Source organism: Choristoneura fumiferana, chromosome 25 (assembly GCF_025370935.1).
Source record: "Choristoneura fumiferana chromosome 25, NRCan_CFum_1, whole genome shotgun sequence".
Taxonomy (NCBI): domain Eukaryota; kingdom Metazoa; phylum Arthropoda; class Insecta; order Lepidoptera; family Tortricidae; genus Choristoneura; species Choristoneura fumiferana.
The window spans coordinates 15342883-15367008 of record NC_133496.1 but is presented as its reverse complement, the minus strand read 5'-3'; the positions used below and the strand labels follow the sequence as shown (position 1 = coordinate 15367008).

At 38.7% G+C, this 24126-nt stretch overlaps 1 protein-coding gene across 1 annotated transcript in view; it reads right to left on the bottom strand.

Annotated features, from left to right (window-relative positions):
• Window positions 1-356: 356 nt before the first annotated feature.
• Window positions 357-24126, bottom strand: part of LOC141442078 (uncharacterized) — a 36286-nt gene continuing 12516 nt past the window's right edge. The window contains exons 2-3 of the mRNA XM_074106987.1: window positions 4625-4807; window positions 357-458 (exon numbers count right to left, since the gene is read on the bottom strand). Coding sequence (XP_073963088.1) covers window positions 357-458; window positions 4625-4807 — 285 coding nt within the window. The remainder of the gene's footprint in view (window positions 459-4624; window positions 4808-24126) is intronic.

Sequence of the window (24126 nt, the reverse complement as noted above, 5' to 3'; positions counted from 1 at the left end):
CAGGATTGTTATTATAATGTTATGGAGAAAATCTGAATGCCCACAATAATTGCGATAAACGAATCTTTCGCTGACAGAATCGCAGGAAACAGTATTTATGTACTTTAAGAATCTATCTAGTAAACCTTTAGACGATCAATTCTTTTATATATATAATAATATACGGCTCCAACGATTTCGATGAAATTTAGTATGTAGGGGTTTTCGGAGAAAAAAATCGATCTAGCTTGATCTTATCTCTGGGAAAACGCTGGTTACCTACCGAGTTTTAGCCCGAGCGGAGCTCGGTTGCACAGGTACTAATTTATTTATTCAGACGTTCCTTTAAAAATATCCATATAGCGATATCATCGGAACTACAGGACTTCAGAGCAAGGCATGAGTGCGGGAGAGCAGTTTTTGAGAGCGTACGTAAGCTTGCCTTCAGAATCCAAAAGCTTAATGATTCTTCTTAGTCGCTATGGAGATAAAAACGCCCTGTCAACGTGCTATCTTAAGAAACGCGGTCTGCAAAGGCTCTTACTTACTCCGCTGGCACAACGACCTGAAGTGGAACTTGGCTTCCAATACGAGTTGGCGCCAACGCGCGCTGTTCTCTGTGATCTCCTCCCAATTTTGCGCATGCAAGGCGCGTAGATCCCTCTCTACTTCTTTCCAGCAGTACTTAGACTGATGCAACCAGTCGCCGACTCGCCGACCGCCAGGTCATCCTGTGTACGCTCTCTTCAATGCCCTTTCTGCCAGCATTGTCTCAGTGTGCTAGCCATTGGCTTGTTGGAGCTTTTTACAGGTGGTAGGACCTTGTGCAAGGTCCGCCTGGATTGCTACCACCATCTTGCTCGCTAATCCTGCCGTGTGGCAGCAGTGCTTGCACTGTTGTGTTTCGGCGTGGAGAGTAAGACAGCCGGTGAAAATACTGGCACTTGAGGTATCCCATCTTAGGCCTCTAGGTTGGCAACGCATCTGCAATACCCCTGGTGTTCTAGATGTTTATGGGCGGTGGTGATCTCTTACCATCAGAAGACCCACTTGCTCGTTTCCATCAGTCGAATAAAAAAAACTATTGGGGCTTAAAAACTGTTGATTGCCTTTAGGGTCTTAGCTAGCTGCGCGTGTAGTTAGTTCTGCTCATACTATTTTATCTACACCCATATAGTAAATCCTCAATTATGCGTTCATAGTTAATGACCAGCATTACGACATTAATTCTATTATTATATAATTATTATTTCGTAGGGGTTTCGATGTCTAGCTTTCTTATAAAACTGGTCGCCAGTCTAGCATCTAAGCAAGCAGCAGGGTCGATCTGTTTGCGCGAGCGCAGCGAGTCTTTAAGGCATTATGAACACGGCTCGCAGCAGGTCGTCGCGCGCGCAGAGACATACCTACCTAGTTCTCGTTAATGCAGGTCATTCTCAATGGTTCTTGAATACATGATAGAGGATTTAATTTATATGGATATAGATAAAATATTGTGTGCAACTGTACGTTATTAGGCGTTATAAAACACTCATGTGACCCTATTATGACACCCTCGTGTTCTAAGGACCCCTATTACGATACAGTTGCATAAAATACTATTTCAATTAGCGTTCACACCGTGTCAGCTGCGTAGGCCCTTACATTCTCGTGACTCGTGATTCTGTAAGGTGCCTCAGCGTAGCTTCTAGCTTAATCATTGCAATACTATGCCTACTACGAAAAAAAACTATTACTCGTGTATTGCCTTTAGGGTCTTAGCTAGCTGCGGGTGTAGTTAGTTCATCTGAAATATGATTTCGCAGCATTACGACATTGTTCTATTATGAACACGGCTTACTCGCGCGCGCAGCGAGCGCAGCTCGTGGGCAGACATATACCTGTTCAATTTCATGAAAAATATTGTGACATGACACTAAGATACCATAGCCATTTGGCAAATTCCAACCATTCCAGTTCCCTTAGCAAAAGTACGTAACTGTCCAACCGACTTCAAATTCTATTCAATAACCTCGAATACCCTCAGATTTTATCTCGCAATTAAAATTTCACCTGCCTTTTGAAAATGTCAAAGATATTCCTTATCTTAACTTAACCGAGAGTTTCAGAACTTGATAAGTTGTGTAAAAGATCACCCGATTAAAAGGATATTTTGGGTCTTTTTTGCACATAAGTTTACGACGTCTTTGCTTAAATATTTTAGAACATAATCAACTTTCCGGGATAAAAACTAGCCTATGTCCTTCATCGGGATTAAAACTATCTATATACCGAATTTCATTTAAACAGGATCAGCGGTTTAGATGTGATGAAGTGACAAACAAACAAACAAATGAACAGACTTATAATCTTTCGCATTTATAACATTAGTCAGAAGTGGGATTAGTGGGATTATATTTATTTACAAGTGTGTGATAGCATTTACAGTATTATGAGGTAAGCGAAGAGAATTTTTTCTCGTCAATCCCGTGAGCCGTGGTGGCCGAGTGGTATGACCAATGGCCTCTCAAGCAGAGGATCGTCGGTTCAAACCCCGACTCCGCACCTCTGAGTTTTTTGAAATTCATATGCGGAATTACATTTGAAATTTACCACGAGCTTTACGGTGAAGGAAAACATCGTGAGGAAACCTGCACAACAAACCTGCGAAGCAATTCAACGGTGTGTGTGAAGTTCCCAATCCGCAGTGGGCCCGCGTGGGAACTACTGCCAAGTTTCTTGCGGCGCATTCTTCTTGGCAATGATGGTCTTTCCGAAAGCGCTGGTAGTTTAAAAAATGACATGTAAAAGTGCCCATTGCGGCCTATTTACTGAATAAATCATTTGATTTTTTTTTTACTGCCCATGTCCTCTCATTACGGGAGGAGGCCTGTGCCCTGCAGTGGGACGTTTCAAACCTAATTCATTCAAGAAAAACAAATTGTGGAAATCTATTTCGATCTACGAATTTGTTTAGGACACAAACATACTCGTAATTCATTCTAAATTAGTTTAAAAACTTAACAAGGGGGGTTGATATCTCGGACGTTAGACCAAACTTATACGCCCTATTAGATCCTAAAGACGCTGTTCTGAAGAAACTTGATGCTTCATTATGTCACCAAATGGCTAATATATAGACCTATCAAGATAAAGGTAGTGAAGAAAGATTGATGAGCCAAAGGTGATTCTACCAGCGTTGGCCGTATCATATTTCAACGAAATCGGTCGAAGGAAATTGGGCTTTTGGTCTATTTTTGACGGACTTGAAAAAGAGGTCGAGGTGTTGTATTTGTGTAAAAAATGTGGTAGGTAAGTGTTGGTTTTTTAAAGGTTTTTACATCCTTTGAGCATCATACGGCGCATATATGTGCCAGCGGAGTAAGTGAGAGCCTTTGCAAACCGCGTTTCTTAGGAAAGCACGTTGACAAAGCGTTTTTATCTCCATAGCGAATAAGGTTGGCCTTAAAATCCACTCAACAAGGGTCCATAAGTCAGCCGATACCGGACCTGCTCCAGGCGCACTCGATCAAGCGTCACCCTTTTGGGAGACAATCAGTAATTTAAAAAATAACTTCCCTCTGGTTAAAAGAATTCCTCGTGGTGCGCGCACCTCTGTGGCTGATTCACTGTCTCAATTTATTACTTCTGTAATTGACAATAACAACAAGGAAAGTGGAGAACGTTTATTTACTTTCTCTTATCGGACCCTGTATGCTGACGTGAAATCAAGATCTGTTTCTGTTTCATTCAAGGAGTTAAATAATGTAAGGTAAAGGAAAATTAAAAATGAAAATGTGCAACCTCAGACACTTCAAACTTCGTGTTGTATTTGAAAAACAAAAAAAAACTAGAAAAAACTTAAAACGTGCGAGTTGAATCGACCTCGCATAAGAATGGTTTTACACCATAAACTATTTTGATAACTATGTTTTTTTAAATTATGCACCCATAAAACCACAAATTTCTTATAGGTTTTCCTTTAATATACAAGTACAAATCGAATATTGTATAAAACGTCACATGGTTAGTTTCTGACTTGTATAGTATTCTTAACTAAGCGGTAAAATTTAATGCAATTTTCAACTATCTTCCTTCAGATTTCAGCCCCCAGACACAATAGGTTTCAGCCTGAGGGGAGACGTTATGTCTATGGGAGATGTTACGGCTTTCCCAAACAGAACCAAAGAAGAAAATAACCCTCCTTCGGGCAGTCGGGTAAAAAAAGTTTAGGACGCAACCTGCGTCGATACTCCAGCCCCTTCACACCTCCAGGGTACAACAAAAAAAGCAGGCGTAGCGGCTGAAGCCGACAGTAGGAAAATATTAAAATACCAGGGTCTCGGTTCAGCATACAACTTCGTTGCTGTCGATTTCGAGACCCTGAGTCCTTAGGGCCCCGGCGCGCACAAATTAATTAAAAAAGTGCAAAGGCGCCTGGTCGACACTACTGGAGACCAAAGGGCTAGCAGCTATCTCTCTCAACGAATCGCCATCGCCATTCAACGAGGGAATGCTGCAAGCCTTTTGGGCAGCACGCCACGGGGGCGTTTTTTAGATGTAATTTAGTTGGTATTAAGTTTTTAAGTTAGGTATTAAGTTTATAGTTGAGTTTTACTTATGGTTTTTTTTTCTTCAATATGTTTATTCTAGAAAGACTACTTACGATACAATATTTAGCGTTGCTGGGGCATTCGACAACTCGCGCAGCGCTGCGATTGGTGCAAGGGGTTATACTGCCGATGCCATCGCTGTACTGCCCGCACCGCCAGCACTTTAGCGCGGTCGCTGCTGTCGCTACTGTGAGCAGCAGGAACGCTGTTGCCAGCTGGTTTGTGCTTGACATTTTCTGTAAAAAAAATTTTGGTTACCCTTAAGAATGAACATGCGGTGGAAGAGGGAACTAGAAGGAGGTTGGTTATGCAAAGTGATTTCAACTGAACAAGTAAGTTTCGGTGTGAAACGAGAGCCAAGCCAAGTTCTGTGTAGAAATCTCTCAAATTTTAGTTACAAAAAGATGCAACATTCTCATTCTAAATATATATATAAACTGACTAGTATTGACACAATTAATTTATTTCACTTGGGATATAATTCAAGTTCAAGACTTGATTTGGCAATAGCGGTATGCTGAGCCGGGACCTTTTTATAGCGGCAACACTTTTTCTTGTTATTTTTCCTAACCTTAATGTATCATTGCTGTTATAAATAAATTATTTTCTTTCTTTCCAACGTTGAGCTCCACAGAAAACCAGCGTTACTGCGCATAACGTGTGGCAACACATGCTGAGTGGAGGCCCTTTTTGGTATCCTGTCGTGTCACCAAGTAACATAGTTTAAGTGCTAGTTTTCTGGTGGCACGGCAGTGCCCCCGCCAAGTCGAACAAAACAAAACAAAAGGCACGGCCGTACCATAATAATAATAAATTTCTTCTTCATCTAGGCTTATTTTTACAATAACACAATTTACAGTTAAAAATTCAAATTAAAAATCATAATCAATACATAATCATAATCATTAACATTTCATAACCATACTTTTCTCGAAGCCATTCAGGCTATTTTCAACATAGTCTTATTACTGTGAGAAACAAAAATAAAGCTCTCTTTCTTTCTTTCATACCATCAAACCAGATTTTAAAAAAGAAAGAAAAGAAAGAAAATACATTTATTCACAACACAAGAAACAATATTATTAGGTACAAATAAACAACACAAAGGTATGTGTCATTGCGGTTATTTTTAGAGCAACAAAATACTTTACTTATAGCCAACTGTTACATAAATTTATTTAAAAACAATGTTAACTAACCTTGTACAATTATGAGTTTACAATTTTACATACATAAAAAAGAACTAACCTAAGATAGCTTAACTAACTGTAACAATGAAAATTATAAAAAGAATACCCCGTCTAAAAGATCTGCCTGTGGCAGGGTTCCCATGACGCTGGCCGCATTACCCCTTTGGATCGCAAGTGAGATCCGCTGGGATAAGTACGCGCCAGCTTTTGGGTCCCCAGAAGCGTCGACCAACCGGGACGACAGGGCCTTTATAAAAAACTTCATGTCGGCTGACCAGGGCCCTAAGGTCTCAACAGCAAGCGCCGCAAACTCGTAATCCTTTAATAAGGAGGAGTACTTGCGACGCTTGAGTATTTGAGCCTGATCAGCCGCAGCGCCGGCTTGTGAGCTAGTTGCCTGGATGTGGGACAGAGCGAAAGTATCAACGCATGTCGCGTCCCACACCAGGGCCCTACCGAGCTTCCATTGCACCAGGGTGACCCCGTCTGGACGCTTGCCATCGTCCCTTGCCATGCCGGCTGGCTCTAAAGCCGAAGGTACTGAAGCAGTGGCAAGCGACCGACGTACTAAGTCATTAATGGTGCCATGACGGAACATACGGCCGGCGCTCCTTACACATGAAAGTCCATGTCGTCCCAGTTGCTCCACCTTTTTGCCGCAAACGCACATGTGAGGAATGCATATTCTGGCCCCAAGTCTTAGGGAAATTGCTATCCGCAAAGAATTTGAGTCCAGAATAGTGCCGATGTTCCTCGACGGCAAGGCGTTTAGCAGAAACAGCGAGCAGTCGGGCACGTTCTGAATCGTTCGGACAGTTTTCCAGGAGGGAAGCATAGGTTGCATTAAGGCGGGGGGTGTCCCAGGCCTTCTGGATGTGTTTGATGGTAGGGGTATCCGCTCCTGGACACGAGTCACACCAAGCTTTCTCGGCCTCCGCCAAGCTCGCTAACTGAACGTCGGGTATCTGTGAGTTATTTATTATTATGTCCAGCAGTGGACGTCTTTCGGCTGACATGATGAGAGACAGCGAGCTGTAAGCGGAAGATAGGAAAGCAGGCAATGCCACACTGGACGATGAGCGAACACCCAAGCCACCAAATCGAATGGGGAGAACCGCTTGAGTCCACGAAAACTAATGTTGAGAATTTTGGAAAGAGTTGTCTGGAGAGAGTTGTCAATGGACGAGAGAACGGACGGAGATTTCCAAATCGGGCAACTGCGGAGTAAATACATGAATTTTGGTGTGAATAAACAGAAACGAATAATATAAAGGGCCATGTGGGGATTTATCTGATAAAGGAGGTTTGATGTACTATTAAATAAATTTAGTTTACAGGTTATGACGGGGGTAATTGATTCATCGAAAATTGGTGAGCCTAAAAGTGTCAGAGATGAATTTGAATGAACGGAAATGTTAGGCAGAAGTGTGTTAAAGTTTGTCAAAATTTCAATTTTTTTATCAGAAGAAAGGTGATTTGGTAGATAAATTTCGCATTTAGTAAAGTTTAAAGTGAGGCCAATATCTGAATTTTTTTCTATGATTTGCTGTAGATCTTGAAAAACAGTTGAGGCGTTTCCACCAAGAGAACCATCGTCTAGATACCAAAGATTAAATTTAGAATTTAGATGGGATATGATGGGGTGAAAGGACAAGCTGAAAATGGCAGGCCCAAGCGGATCTCCTTGCTGACAACCCACGCTTGAAAAAATAATTTTGTCACCGAAAACCAATTTAGAAGGAGCACCGTAGCATTGCCATAAGTAAGGGTAAAGCTCTGGTACCTCTTTTTTGACTTCTGCCAACAGTGCACCACGGTCAACCGAATTAAAAGCATTTTTGACGTCAATCTTTACGAAAACTTCATAATCCGGACGATTCAGGAAGGTGCGCGCAGCGTGTACAGCCGCCTCACAGCCGCCTTTGACGCCAAATCCTAGCTGTCGGGGCTTGAAAGTATTTGCCAGCTTCTGGTGGAGTTTCCGGCAGCAGAGTTTGGAAGCCAGGCGCCTAAAAGTACAGCCCACTGCAATCGGGCGGATACCACCATCCTTTTTTGAAAGTGCCACCAGGTTGGCGCCGTATAACAGTGGTACTATCTCGGCGTTCACGCGGCCCGACAGCATCAGATTTATGAGCGCCGTCAATTCTTTTAGAAGGGCAGATCTTACGTCGCCTAGAGACATGGTGGTCAAATCTTTAATGTGTTGAGGAGACAGTCCATCCAAACCGCCAGCGGAGGCGTTGGGGAAAGAACAAATGGCTAGCTGGACTGCATCCTCAGACACAGCGACTGCGGGATCGTCAGATGCGGGGAGATCTGGCAGATTCGGAGAGGCGGGAGGGGAAGGGTGCTTTTCTAGTAAGGCGGCATAGGTTTTGGAAGAGTGCGTAGCCAAGTCGTCATTCCCTCAGAAAGTTTATTTTCTATTAGTTTAATTTTAGAATTTGGACAAAATGAGTGATTGTTATTATAATATTGAGGGATGGCAGGTAAATCAAGAACTGAAGATGAATTATCCTTTAACTGAGCTGTAAGCGAGGCTTTTTTTGACTTATCAGCATGTAGTACTGTGTAAGGAAATGTGAGCAGACACTCCCAGGCCTGAGTAGAATTATCCGAAACAACTTTGGCTATGCACTTGGTGAGGCAACCGGCAACTGATAAGCGCGCACCACGGGGAATTCTTTTTACAATTGGTATTGATGCCTTCAACAGCCCTAGTCTTTCGGCAAGAGTTTTTTTTTTAATGGGTGCAGCTGTAGGAACCCAAGCGGAGGACGAAGGCGTCGGCTGAGAGGCACTTGGCAGCGCGGGGTCGACAACCATGCGAGTACCATGTCGGCGAGCTGTATGGATAGCGAGCCCTCTCTGTCCCTTATATTGCTTGTTGTCCCCACAAGTGGGGCAATACAGCAGTTCGATCGAGGTTAAACAGGGCTGTGAAGGCATGTAAACTAAAAATAAAAAGGCTAAAACACTTAAAAACTAAAGAACATACAAATAACTTACAGAAACTTAGGTAAAAACAAACAGTCAAGGAAAATAAATAAAAACACTGACACTGGCGTTGTCACTTAAAGTCTCAGCCTCTGAACGCATGCGGGGCTTTGATGCAGTCTATGGTATGAGGTATGAAATAAGGCGTCAATTTAGGCGGGCGGGCGGTCTGCGACGCAGCCGGCCGCCGGCGCCGCCGTTCCGTTCAGCGTAGTTTGCACGCTGCGATAAAAACGTGCGGACGGGACCGATGACGGATAAAAAGAAATAAACTCTTGAGATTTTAAAAATGTATAAGAAGATTCAGACAGAAACTAGCATTTTGCAAAGACACTAGTTTGCAAAAGTATGTAAAAAATTGTTTTCTATCAGACGAAATGCTTAAATACAATTTTTAGAAGATATTTCTTTACCACCGCCATTTTTTATTTTATTTTATTTTTTATTTTATTTTACTTATTAGTGGGTTGAAGTTATAAATAAATAAATCATGAGACACTTACACCATTTAACCTAGTCCCAAACTTAGCAAAGCTTGTACTATGGACTCATGTTCATACTGTACAAAACAGATACATACAAAATTAATTTACTTTTAATTTGACAACTGGCAGCTCAGTGACAGGCGCTTACGTCGTTTGTTCATTAGCGAGTGCAGACATGTAATTCGTTATATAAAAAATAAATATTTCTCATGTGCAGAAAAGAGCCTTTTTACTTGGTTATCCACACATACTCATGTATGACACCAATATCACTCGGTCTGTGGCATCGCAGCTCTCAATCAGATGGATCGATTTGAAAACTGTTTTACGTGGAAGCCTTGTGGAAGCGAATTTTCTTGCGGCGATCCTATGTTTCGTTAAAATCGATTTAACTGGCAGTCTGGCATTTGGTTAGGATATCCGCAACAACGTCCCTCCGTATGTGTTGGCGCTTGATAAAATATGTATACGTGATTTTATCTACCTAACATTAAGATTGTGCTTACATTCTTTGCAGTTGACCGTACATGACTTGAGAATTAAAAATACTTTATCTACACCCATATAGTAAATCCTCAATTATGCGTTCAAAAACCATAGGTAATGACACGTAATGACCAGCATTACGACATTGGATTCTATTATGAACACGGCTGTATGGCTGTATCGTAATTAGATTTCATACAACATTACAGCACGTGGGGGGGGGCGACTACGTGCAGCAGCATAAACCCACACTTGTGTTTTCAGGACCCCTATTACAATACAGTTGCATAAAATACTATCATAGGTATCGAATTGCTGTCGCATGTTATCAGGGAAACAATTTTGGTTTTAATTTCAGCACAGAATGCTACATCACTGTAGTATGAAAATATTTAAAAACAAGTGAATGCCGCAGCGCTCTCGCCTCTTGACCCAGTCTCACACACCGCCCCCTTCAAGCGTGATTTTGTTGTCATAACATCTTCATGATAATTACTTGAGTGAGATCGAAAGGTTATGAAACCTGTCTTTCACATCACAAGTTCGTAAAGCAATTCTTTAAGCTTTCATTTAACTTACCCTGTTTGTTATGGTTGGGTCTTTCAGAACCTTCAGTTGTCGGATTGACTTGGAATTTGGTATTATACAGGCTAAAGCACTGAACGTGAATCAAAATTAGTGTTGCATGCTGTTTTCTACCAATGTATTAATGCATTATAATATAGTCCAGCCCCGGCCCCCACCTCTGAAATTATCAAAAGTCATGTGTAAAATTACATTTGAAATCTACCACGAGCTTTACGGTGAAGGAAAACATCGTGAGGAAACCTGCACACACCTGTGAAGTATTTCAATGGTATGTGTGAAGTTCCCAATGAGCACTGGGCCCGCGTGGGAACTACGGCCCAAGCCCTCTCATTCTGATAGGAGGCTAGTGCCCAGCAGTGGGACGTAAATAGGCTGGGATGATGATGATTGTCCAGCATTATCCGAGCATGAAACACTAATTTTGATTCACGTTTAATGTTTCGCCCTGTATATTGGATGTCAATGCAAGTACAGTCAGCATAAAGTACAGTAATAAAAGATTGTTTTAAAAACGTGATTTTTAACAGAAACTTATCTTATTTATGCTAAAGTTCGCTTTGCCCGCGGCTTCGCACACGTAATCCATTAGATTCAACAGTTAAATTGAAATTTCGGGGTTTTACTAAATTCGTCGAAGAACTAAAGTCACTGACATAGCTGGAAAAATATGCAAATTGAAGTGGCAATGGGCGGGCCACATCGCTCGACGAACAGATAACCGTTGGGGGAGAAAAGTCCTAGAGTGGCGACCACGAACCGGAAGACGAAGCGTTGGCAGGCCTCCCACCAGGTGGACTGACGACATCGTGAAAGTAGCGGGAAACCGGTGGATGCAAGTGGCGAGTTGTCGTTAATTGTGGCGTTCTAAGGGGGAGGCCTTTGTCCAGCAGTGGACGTCTTCGGGCTGATGATGATGATGATGACTAAAATAGCAAAAATACCAAAAACATAATACCAAAAAAATTAAAATTAAAATGAGAATAGCAAAAAGTTACATAGTGGACTACATTAGATTCACGTTGCATTTAAACAACTGGCGCCAGATTATACTCGTATGTCTCTAGACGCAGCGGTTAAGATTTTTTTTGTTTTTTACTAATGTGGAGCCGAAACAATTACAAGACCAACTCAAGGGGGCAGAATCACTTAGCTTATCCTGACACGGCTTTTGTGTGGAACCCTGGATGCACGAGTTTGAGTCACACTCTCATCAGGTATTTCCCCCCAAAAAACTGCCAACAGTTTTGCAATAAATCTGCCACTACAGCGCTCCCTCCAGGTTTTCACTCCATAGCTCCTACACATTAAAATTTCGCTCAGCTTCACTCACTTTCATTACCAAAGTTTGGCGCGCCTCCAACTCAATATCCACCCAATTCTGGACCTTACCCGTCTTTTTGGTAAGTTCCTTTCGACGGCCATCTTTAAACAATCGAAGGTTCACAAAGTGATTGCTTCGCTTTGAACAGCTGTTTGAGATCCGTTCATCGTAATCAATGACCCGTTGGCGTGTTGGATCAAATGTTTGCCAGATTTAAAGTTGAATACATATTGAATGGTAGGAAGGTATGGTTGTTTGGTTGTATAAATCATCATCATCATCATCATCATCATAATTTAAACGAAATAGTGGCACGTTGTCATCGCTTTATTTCAACGCGGCCCATATTTCACACGAACCATTGGCCCAGTCGCAAGTTTGTGCTAACAACGTTGATTATGCTTTTACTTCACCCAAATTGTATTTTTCATTTACATAATCGAAAAACTCAGAGTAGTATTTAAGGGGTCATATAAACCAATAAACCTATACAGTGAGTATCTCACAACAATCGCGGTTAGATTAAGCTGTGTTGCTTTTGCAGTTGGAAAAACATGGCAGCTAACCAATGTGGCGACGACAAGTGTTATGGGGGAGGCCTAATGCCCAACAGTGGACGTTCTATGGCTGACATGATGATGATGATGATGAATAGTTTCATTTCGTATGGCCTTATTTTCTAGGGATCTGCTGTAGACATGGAATCAATAATTATTGTACAAAAGAGGGCAAGCAGGCCAATTTGCAGGGAGTCTCTGAGTACTCTTAATAACACGGTCTTATAATAAAAATATTAGTTTAAATATTTTTATTTTATGCAACACGCCTAAGCTTAAACTATACACCCAACAATAAACGATGTGTATGGAAAAACATGGCAGCTAACCATGTGCAACACAGGGTATTAGAGGCCTAATGCCTAACATGGATAAAAGAACTGTCCCCCACCCAGTAAAACCTGTTTTCTAGGATTAGCCTTAAGATGGCAATTTGCACAAGTAGCAAAATTACCTTAGAAAATCTGTATATACTTGTGTTTTCCGTACTGCTTACTGTGTTGGTGTGCAATAAAGAGTTATTGTATTGTAATAAACAATTAGGTACTTTGCTCACCAGCGACCTTACGATAGCTAGGTCTATGCAACAAACGTTATAAAATATACCTAATGTGTATGCACGTATGTTCAATACATTATTTAGGTACCGTATTTTTTTACAACTGCCACTCCCGAGACTAAATCACGTTTTAAAAAAGTGAAAACTATTTTGACGTTTCAGCCGTACCTATCTTTTAACAAGAAGTATATACCAAACAATTTTTTTCTTGTTTTTTTGTAAGGAACTCCCAAGACACACGTCCGACTCCCACTAAGCCTATAGGTATTTCTTAACACAACCCATCTCAAAAACAAAATTCGACACCGTACCTGCAATTTATTAATCGAACCAAAGAAACTCAAGTTTAACAATTAGCGACCCGAGATCGTCAAGTTCGAGTCATTAGTCCCGAAACTTCACCACTTTCTCTTAAAACTTTGTAAGCTTTATAAGCTTTTGTATGGCTTTCGTATGGCCTTTACACTTTGCGCTGGTTACGTGCACTCTCGCGCTTTACTGGTCGTAAAGAGGATTTATTTAACGTCCAAGGTACTCTTGTTTTATTAAAAAGGAACGTTTTTAGAAGCTCTTAAAATTGCCGAGTTGACTGTAAAATGCGATTTCCTATGAACGATGAAGATTGAAAAAAAGAAAAATTACATTATTCACTCGCACAAAGCACACAAATACAACAAAATTTACACACACACACAACACACAAACATCACGCCTGTATTCCCAAAGAATAGGTGGAGCACACGAAACGTTACCGCTAACGTTAACCACTATTAGCAATTTTAGGTTTTAAGTTTGACGAAAACGGTACAATAGTGACAGGTTGCTAGCCTGTCGCCTACGGTATACCTTAACCTATATCCTCAGTCGCCTCGTACGACATCCACGGAGAGGTGTAGTTCTAACCCGACACCACATGGGTAAAATTTACACAGCTGCACGCAAATAACACAAAATATACAAAAATGAAAACATACACAACTTAGTATGTCAAATCCAAAGTCAAAAAATCTTTTTTTTATTTCAGCTATAACATGCACTTCATGAATGTAAAAAAAAGCTACCACTGGTTCGGAAAACGCTCTGTTGAGAAGAATCCCGCAAGAAAATCAACGATGTATACAGGGATTCTCTGGCCATGGGCTTTAAATCCAGGGTTCGATTCTGTTCACATTACTGAGCTACTTTTGTAGCCACTATTAATTAAAAAAAACATACAAATTAAATGTAATTTTCAATGTATGCGATACAATACCAAATTGACAGCCCATTGATACGTGTTTATCTTAGAGATGTCAAATAAATGTCAAAAAATATTTAAAGCTTTCAGAGCATGACATGAGTGCGTGTGAACTAACTTTGGGGGCGGCAGACGTGAACTTGCCTTCGAAATCCAAAAGCTTAATGGTTACTTGACCTGAAATGTATATTTCAGAACTAAATTATTGTTATTATTATTTTAAAATTTATGACGGTGGAAGCATTCTACACTTCCACTGAACGTAGATATAGTTTAGATATAGTTAGTGTTTAGTATTGTAACTAAGGGATCCCATACATCTCTGTATTTTTTTTTTTTTTCTTAATTGTATAATATAGTATTTAAGTATTTTATTTGTAATTATATTTTTATGAAAAAATGACTTTCTGCCAAGTTTCTTGCGGCGCATTCTTCTTGGCAATGATGGTCTTTCCGAAAGCGCTGGTAGTTTAAAAAAATGACGTGTAAAAGTGCCCATTGCGGCCTATTTACTGAATAAATCATTTGAATTTTGAATTTTGAAAGGCCCCCGTACCAAGAGACAGCGATAACACCGCCATGTCCTATACACTGATTTAACGATTAAACTTTGAGGATGAAATGATCTAAGTTTAAGTTTTGAAAATGTTACAAAACAAAAGTAGTTTTGTGAGTATATTGAACCTCGAATTTAAAGTCCCGTGGTCAGAGACATTCTGTATAATATTTTTAAACAGATTTGCAAGGCGAGGCGCTTATGTTAGACGCTTGCAGCGCTGATTTTCTGCCAGAACCGTCTGTGACTCACGGCACGATACACAAATATACATATAAATGAAATAAAAAAACTGGCCAAGTGCGAGTCGGACTCGCGCACCGAGGGTTCCATACAAATTATTAAAAATATTTTTATTATATGATGTAACTAAGAAATGTACGCTTTTCGCAATTTTTCCTTTATCTGTGCTATAAGACGTTGCTTCGTACCAAATTTCAAAATTCTGAGTTCACGGGAAGTACCCTGTAGGTTTTGATTCCCTTGCGAGTGTCGAAAATTTGCAGCATAAACGGCTGTATCTTTTGATTGCGTTGGCTTAGAAGTTTATTTTTTCATAGATCCAAGGGACAGTAGACCTGAGTATTTGATATGAATTTCAGCTTGATACTCCAAGGGTTCCTAAGAAAAAAGGTCTTGACAGACAGACGGACAGAAGGATAAAAAGTGATCCTATAAGGTATAAGGGTTCCGTTTTTTCCTTTTGAGGTACGGAACCCTAAAAATAAAATAAAAAAATCACTATTTATTTATCTACAAACCAATGAAAATGTACAGCATTACAGTTTATACCAATTAACAATTCAATCAGTTTATAAAATAGTTATAATTATAAGTAACCAAGAAATAAATTAAAATATGTGTACATACCTAAGTAAAAAGAAGGCAAAAATAAAAAAATAAGTTGTTCATTTCTCATTAAAATCAATTTGTCACTTACATGAGAAACTTAATATCTAAGGTAGTATTTTAGTTTACAGTATAGTAGAGAAAACAAGTAAGTTACGTATATACCGTTAAAAACTTTAAATTTGGCATACTTGTGTAAATTTAGTAACAATACAATAATTTGGTAGTGACATGTTGGTGGTCCTGCCAGGATCGTCTCCGCGGGAGAGAACTCCTCAATGGTTAATTTAATAGTAAGTACCGACTTGAAAATTTGGTATGAATATGCAATGCAAGTAGGTTCAACAAAAAATACAGTCAGCAAAAAATGCTTATATTAAAAATGAAATTTTTAACAGATACTTATTTAAATATGGGCTTCATTAACGTTGCAATAAAATACCCTCGTCAAATTTTAATGCGTCTCACTTAACGCGCGAAACTTTATAATTTTATCCTAATCCCGTGGGATTATCAAGACGAAAAAGCATCCTATGTGTTATTTGAAATATTCAGCCATTTACATAAGTACCAAATTTTATCCATTTAGCGTAAAGAAGTAACAAATAAACCCAAGCACGCACGCTTGCACATACTCATAAATATTCAGGGATAAGTCCACCTTTGTATTTAAGCACTTTTTTGTGTACTTACCTAATCTTCTTATATTTCCTTTTTGTACAATAAATAATACAAACAAACAAACAATATCAGTAGGTTAGTGTTCTGTGGGAAACCACTAGGCCAACCCCAGCTTTAACCCTTCTTTTAATGTAATGGTTCAAAACGCTGTTTTATAAAGTACAAAGTTCAACTAATCCCTAAAGAAGACCGCTGCATCCATTTGCGACCGCTAAGTTCCGGCCATTCATTCCTGACCCCCGCAAGCGACCAGCCTAGACCGTTCATGTAAGCGAGAGATAGTTTCACGGGTCACCGCTAACTGGTCAAGCGACGCTTTGAAACTTTAATGTCAGCTGGAGGTGCTTTAGGTAAATATTTAATTTTAACTGAAAACTTCTTTCAAACGGGTATCATAATTTTAAAAGATTTTGTCGTTTGATTCAAAACGACTTCGCCTAGATTTACATTTTGCCCACAATGCCATGTCGTCAACGTAAAATTGCATAACTTTTGAAATGTCTCTTGAAAAATTAAATTAAATGAAATAGTTTATTTTGCTGATCTGATATGAGCTGTGACAGCTGTGACTCTGTTCCTCATGTGTGCTCTTTCCTAACACTCCACATTTTTAAAATATCAATCTTCTATTTCTCTACGTTCCTATACGGTACACTACGTAAGAGTCATGGACGTCTATTGAATTTTCCCGATTTTTGTAAATTTTCTGCTTTTAGGAAAAAATAGTCCACCATTCTTGAGTTATAAAATGTAACTAACTCGAGTTTCTTTATTTTAAAAAGATTTTTAATAAACATAAAATATGTGTTACTCCAATTAAACTATAAACATATAATTATGTACTTAGCTAATATATAAATTGCTAGCTAATATAAAAATCTACTAAAAAAACAAAAAATAAATAAATATGTTATTTTATTTTAGTGTTTTTTGTGGTAGTATTTTTTTCCTTCTTTCTTCCAAAATAAAGGCTAATTCAATGGAGTTTTGAAATAAATACTTACATCATTGAAAACTGCTCTATTTCGTCATAACATGGGCAAAATTAAATAAAACTAAGGACACCAAAATTGCCCCGTAACATGGCTCGTGTTTTAACTCTGCTAACAATTACTTTAACTACTCATAAAACTCCAAAGAAAAAACCACATTCTTTCACGTCACAACAATATCGCCCACTACGGCGTAGGTACACGGCCTACACGCAAGAAAACACGGAAAAGAAACTTAATTACATTTTCTTCCGAAACATTGAACAAGAATGTACATTCGAACCGGCATACTTTCGCTGAGCGCCAACTCTTTAACCTTCCCAGTTTTTATGCCTTTATATTCCCTGAGGATAGATTAAAAGTCCTTGTTATCCCTTGTAAAATGTTAATTTATATCATAGCTTTATTTTTTTGATTAGTCTTTTATAATATAGGCTTTTCGTTCACTTTCATACATTTGTTTCTCGTTGTAACATGATTTTTTTAGGTATTTAATGTAGGTACAACAAATAATACGAGTAAGTACGAGTATTACAAAATTTATACGGATTATTTGAAAAAAAGTGGCTATGTAAGTTTGACGGAAAATCTCTGTAAAAGTATTATGATAATAAGACGTTTTTTTTACTCAATTAGTGGAAGCCCTTTACTGTTTTACCATGTCCAACTGCCCGTCTCATATGATATTACAATATACCGTAGTTGAACTTTTCTTTTGTACCCTTTTAAAGTAAAAAAAAAAACTAACAGCTAAGTAGACTTTATACAGTATGATAGCGTGTAATAGTAGAGCAAATCTTAATGTAGAATAATTTTGCTCCTTATTATTTATGCATTTCGTGAATTCACTCACTGCACGGTTTCTCAAAACATTAGAGTCCTTGAACGATTAAAGGCATTAATTTTATTCATTTTAGTTAGGTACTCATTCACTCAATCCTGAAATAAGTTCATCCTTAATCTCAAGGGAAATCAAAAGTGATCAATATTTACGGCTCATTCTAAACAAAATGAGATTGTAATCAACATAGGCCGTAATTAAGCGCTTATTTAGCGCCCTTTAAACTCCCGAGGGGCCAATAGTCATAAAACGGCACTTGTACATGATCTTTAACGACTGGGGAATAATTAATTTTATTCGTTGGCTTGTTTCGTTTAACAGAGTCAGAAAAAGGCTGTGGAAAGACATTGCCATTCGCTCACTTCGCTCAGGGTCGTCATCATTATCATCATCATCATCAGCCGGAAGACGTCCACTGTTGAACAAAGGCCTCCCCCCTAGAACGCCGCAATTAATGACAACTCGCCACCTTGCATCCACCGGTTGCCCGCAATTCGGACACTCGGGGTCGGGTGGATATATATAAAAAAGTTCTTTCCAAAGTTTTATCTTTTCATCACGTGGATTTATAAATTTATTTTTGGTGCTTCAAAAAAAATTGACTCTTAGTATACTTTTTCAACTCGATACCCTTGCCCTATGTTTCTTTTAGAAAATAGTGATGAAAATCATTAGACAATGCTCCTAAAAGCAGTTTTGCCAACTTAGCGACTTTCTTGCTAAATCTAACTTGTTTTCAAGCGTTTACTGTACGAGTACTTCTCAGATACTCTTCTTGACAGTTTTCCACACATTCAGTGACATTTGAAGCGAGTTCAACAAAAAGTGGTGACATTTTTGGCGATTTCAGAAAAATAACTGTGGGCAAAACTGCCACGAGTTCTGTTTTTGCTCATATAAGGAAATTATTCTGATTACAAAACATAATAAACTTCATTAAGCTAAATAGGCACTTCAGCAGACCAACATTAACTAAGATAATACAATTAAACCAATTGTATAGTTTATAGTTCGCGAATTTCGCCCATCTGCGGGCGGCAGAACTGCAATTTAACTTTTAATTAGGTCGTTAGTTAACGCTGAAGAATCGAACTTAGCTTTATTGATGTTTAGTTGAAGTCCCGAAGGATAATGGGTATTGATTAGTAATTCATGGGCAAACTTTTAAGGGGTATAAAAAGGTTGGAAAGTATGGGAAGTGACGGGCAATGTTTAGGGCTCCGGCACTCTTATTGGCCCGGAAACTAGACACGGGTATTTGTAATTCACAATGATGTTTTGTAAAAGGGTCGTACAGTATGTACCTAAATACTACAAGAAAAAATTAGAGACATGAAAGTACCGTGAGACTTACTCATATTTAGTGAAATAAACTAGGATAACTCACGTCTTAAATGGAGTTAGGTCGACAACCAGGCTATAAAATATGAGGTCCCGGGTTCGATCCCGGTCGGAGCAGATATTTATCGAAGTATATGTATCCGTTGCCTAATACCCATTATATATTTATGGAATGACCAATGAAATCATAATTAGTCTCCTAGTTATATTATAAACGTGATAGTTACTGTCTTTCTATCTGTCTGTAACCCTTCACGCTTAGACCGCTTTCCGCTGAACCGATATAAACGAATTTTGTTTTGGAAATAGACCTTTGGAAAATACATAGTGCTTCCAGGATAGTATAGCTGCTTCGTGTACTTAAATATCTCTCTCTCTCTCTCTCTCTCCCCCCCCCCTCTCTTTTACACACAAAGACTCACGGGCTGAGTCCCGTGCAACATCAGTTAACTATAATTATCGTAATACTAATTAATAATTATGCAAGTTTATTCAAATATTGCAGGCTTTTGCTGGTCCATGACAAGGTAGATCTAGCCGTCGTGACCCAATACAGGGAGAACATACCGTCATTAACCAAAAGACATAGACCAGATATTCTACGGAATCTGTCATATCTCCCAACATTCATAATACCTTCAGCTAACAATGATTACCGTAAGAGAGTGTGGACGCACGCTTTGAATAAAACAAAACTGCAAAACAATTGGTAAATATTTTTTTAAAAATGCTGATAAACAGCATTTCCGACTAACATATTAGGTACTATATTATGATACCAAACAACTTATGTCATTTACTCTTGTCATTGACTTATTAATGGGTAGTGAAACAGCCCTTTAAGTCATAAACTTTGTTTTTTATAATTTGATTTATAATTAGAATCGATAAAATCTTTAAATTTTAAGATTAGAGTCTAAGCGGAAGATTTTTTTTGTTAAGTATTGAAATAAACAGTTTTTTTTATTGACTTAATGACCAATAACATCCTAATTTATTCCCTATTAAAACTAGTGCCAAAAGTCTGACTTCTTATGACTCCTAATATACAGCACATTAATCATTTAATGACACCCACAACCCACAGAAACGACCATTATTCCAGAACAAATAAAAACAATTGATGTTTTTGATAAGCACGGACGTCAGAATGTTGGCAAAGGTCGTATCCATCATTTTGTTGATTTGGTAGAGTTATTTGGGCTGTGCGTGTTTCGATATAGTTACCGGCCTGAAAATTGCGATTTTGGAGTTGTGTCATAATGCGCCTTGACCGTGAGTCTCTCCATGTCTTTCGTTTTTTGGGTGATTTGAATAGTAGTCAGTCAGATGTTACATATTTTTTGCATCACTATGTCTGCTATAAGACATACAAATATGTACACATGCAGCATAGCTATTTATTTATTTCTCTTTATCATTTCTGTATGTGTTTTCGGTAGCACTCATATAAATAAGGATGTCATTAAATATAATATCAATTAATTTATTTGACCAATTTTAAGAAAAAGAAAATCTTTAAAATTTTCGGTATTTAAATTTAAATTTAAATTTAAAGCAATTTTTTTTATTCGACTGGATGGAAAACGAGCAAGTGGGTCTCCTGATGGTAAGAGATCACCACCGCCCATAGACACCTGCAACACCAGGGGGATTGCAGATGCGTTGCCAACCTAGAGGCCTAAGATGGGACCTCAAGTGCCAGTAATTTCACCGGCTGTCTTACTCTCCACGCCGAAACACAACAGTGCAAGCACTGCTGCTTCACGGCAGGATTAGCGAGCAAGATGGTGGTAGCAATCCGGGCGGACCTTGCACACAAGGTCCTACCACCTGCAAACCTGCCCTGCGGTATACGGTTTTGCCGTCCTAACGCACATGCTTGCTTGTGCAAATTGGAATTTAAACTAGTCTTGGCTGTTTATAAAATTTCACTACATTTTAGAGGCACGATTTGGCACGTTTTTCCAGAACGTATTTGTTGGGATTGATTGACCTGCAAAACCTGCAATGTGATGAAATGCAGTCAGATGCATAAATTTGTTACCTATCACTCAATCTCGTGCCTCCGGCTGCATTACCTGCCTACTATACAAGATACGAGCAAAAAATATTACCTCTCCTTGCAGTCGGGTAAAAAAAAAGGACAATCGCGAACTTTCCGGACCCGTTATTTCCCGTTAGAAAACACTAATGAACTAGCACTCTTATTTGAGTATTCCGAGTAATTGGCTGGCCGTTCTTTTGTCAGCCATTTTGTAAATCCAATTCGCAACGAGACTTTTAAAGAACGGTTTGTAACAGTTTAAATTAAATTTCAACTGACTAAGCTAGTGATTGGATTAAATTAAAATAATTAAATTTCACTATCAAACTTCAGACATTTTTCATTCCCGATTTTTGAATTGATAATTTATTTTAACCGAATTACAATTGAATTATTTTACTTCATTATACTGTTACAAGCCGTGGTGGCCAAGTGGTTTGACATAAGGCCTCTCAAACAGAAGATCGCGAGTTGTACGGCCGCGTTTCCACCAGAGTTGTGCGAGGAATGTGTTTTTCATAAACCAATAGAAACGCTTCATGTGCCTTGCTCCGCTCAGCTGTTTCCACTAGGTAGTAGCACTATGCTGTGCGACGTTAAGAGAAGTTTCCCTGCCGGCCACGCGGCCGCGTTAGATATTCGTTTGAGATATTGCTGTCTTCATCGCTCGTGACATAAGCGCTCGCAGCCGTCCCCCCCCATGCCTTCCGCAACGACGTCCGTAATTTATATCGAGATAGCTGTAGGCTTTTCAAGATTTGGGCGGTTGAATTTTGGGTTTCGTTGTCCTCATATTATAAGAAGAGTACAGCACAGAAATTAATGATATTTTACAATCAAGATATTCATTATATTTTCTATGCCTGTGGTTTTTCGATTTTTGCAAAAATGCTTTATTAGTCTGTAATTCTCGTGCAAAGTTGACATCTTTTTTTTGACGACTTTTGAGCTCATGTAGGTAATTCTGATATTACACATTTTTATGAAAATCTGAAAAACCACAGGCATAGATAATTACGTCTAGTCCAAACTTACAAAATTTCATCTATTTCTGTTGCCTAGTTTTCAAATGAGACCGGGACTACGTTTGTATGGAGAATGGAACGAAGATACTTCTTCTTATGTAAAGCGTTTTACTAGCTCGTGAAAAACACGTTCCTTGCAATACATCCTCGCATGTCTCTGGTGAAAACGCAACATAATCCGGATTTGCACCTCTGAGTTTTACATTTGAAATTCACCATAAGCTTTACAGTGAAGGAAAACATACTCGTATATGTGAAGTTCGCAATTAACACTGGGCCGCATCCAAGATTTGAAAAGAGGTCTGGGCCCATCAATGGAACGTACTTATATATTATCGCCTATTTTCTGTCGCCAGCGCCATTCATATTAATAGGTCAAAAAACCACGCTACCACAGTGGGCAAAATAATTTCCACGAAAAACAGCTTTAATTGCTACATTAAAAGTCTATGAGAGGAATTTAACGCTATTTGCATTTCGCCACATTCAGGCGGGGACATAAATTACAGACTGAAACAGTACCATTACTCAGCGAGGTATTTCATAAAAACTTTGCCCGTCCAAGAAAATATTGTAAATGGTGTCGCGGCTTACAACGGCAGAGGTATTATCAAGATTTTTACCCGACTCCCCGAAACAGGGTTATGTTTTTCAAACGTATGTAGGTACAGATGCAGGGAATAATGTTTAGCCATCGTTTTTTCGTATTATACAATACAATACAATACAAATATTCTTTATTGATCATCAAAAGCAGTACAGAGACATTACAAAAATGAAATAAAAAACAGGTAGACAATAGGCGGTCTTATCGCTAAAAAGCGATCTCTTCCAGACAACAAATTTCTGAGAAATTAATAAATATGAACTGACTAATGTTGGTGGCAGAAATAACAGACAGGAGAATCGTAGAGTTAATAAACAATAATATTAAAAAAAATACAAAAATATTATATAAATAAACAAATACATTAAATAATACTTATAAACTACATATACTTAATACAAAACAACAAAAGGCCGCCTGTGAGAAAAGGAATTTAAAAAGGAAATTAAAGAAACAATATAAACAAAAAACAAAAAGAATAGAGAAGGATCAAAGACTGGGGATTAAGTTAGTGACAAATAGTGAGCCTTTAAGAGGTCTTTAAAAATGGGAAGGGATTTCGCTTGCCTTAACGCCAAAGGAAGATAATTCCAAAGACTAATGGCAGTCATAGTAAAGGAGTTATGATAGAATTTGGAGGAAGGAGGAACGGTAAGAAGAAAATTATTTAACTAGCTTTGTATAATTTGGTGCCCAAAATGAGAGAACATTTGGTTTATCGTAACTTTATATTTCGAGTTCGAGGCAATGGAACAGCGACAAACATCCTCTAAACTGACTTATTTATGTTCAGTCAACGCGAGTCGTTGGCCGCTGAAATATGGTCGAAACGTTGAAGTTATTTTAACAATATAAATAATAGTTGTGATTACTCGTAAGTGGCGAAATATATTGGTTATGAACATTATACTGCTGATGTGTTATGTTGGAAAATCTACTGCTTACTATGTTTTGGTGTTCAATAAAGAGGCATTGTATTTGAAACTACCGTGAGACTCACTCACAAGGAAATAAACCGGTAAAAGACGAGACTTTTTTTTATTCTGGGCATAAGGCAAATGAGCATACAGGATAGGTTTAGGTTTAAAGACATTTATTCCCATATAAGACTATCACTATCACTTCATATATCACTTTCATGAGAACAATAGTTTGCATTATCACTAAATTATATGGATATCTGATGGGAAAGG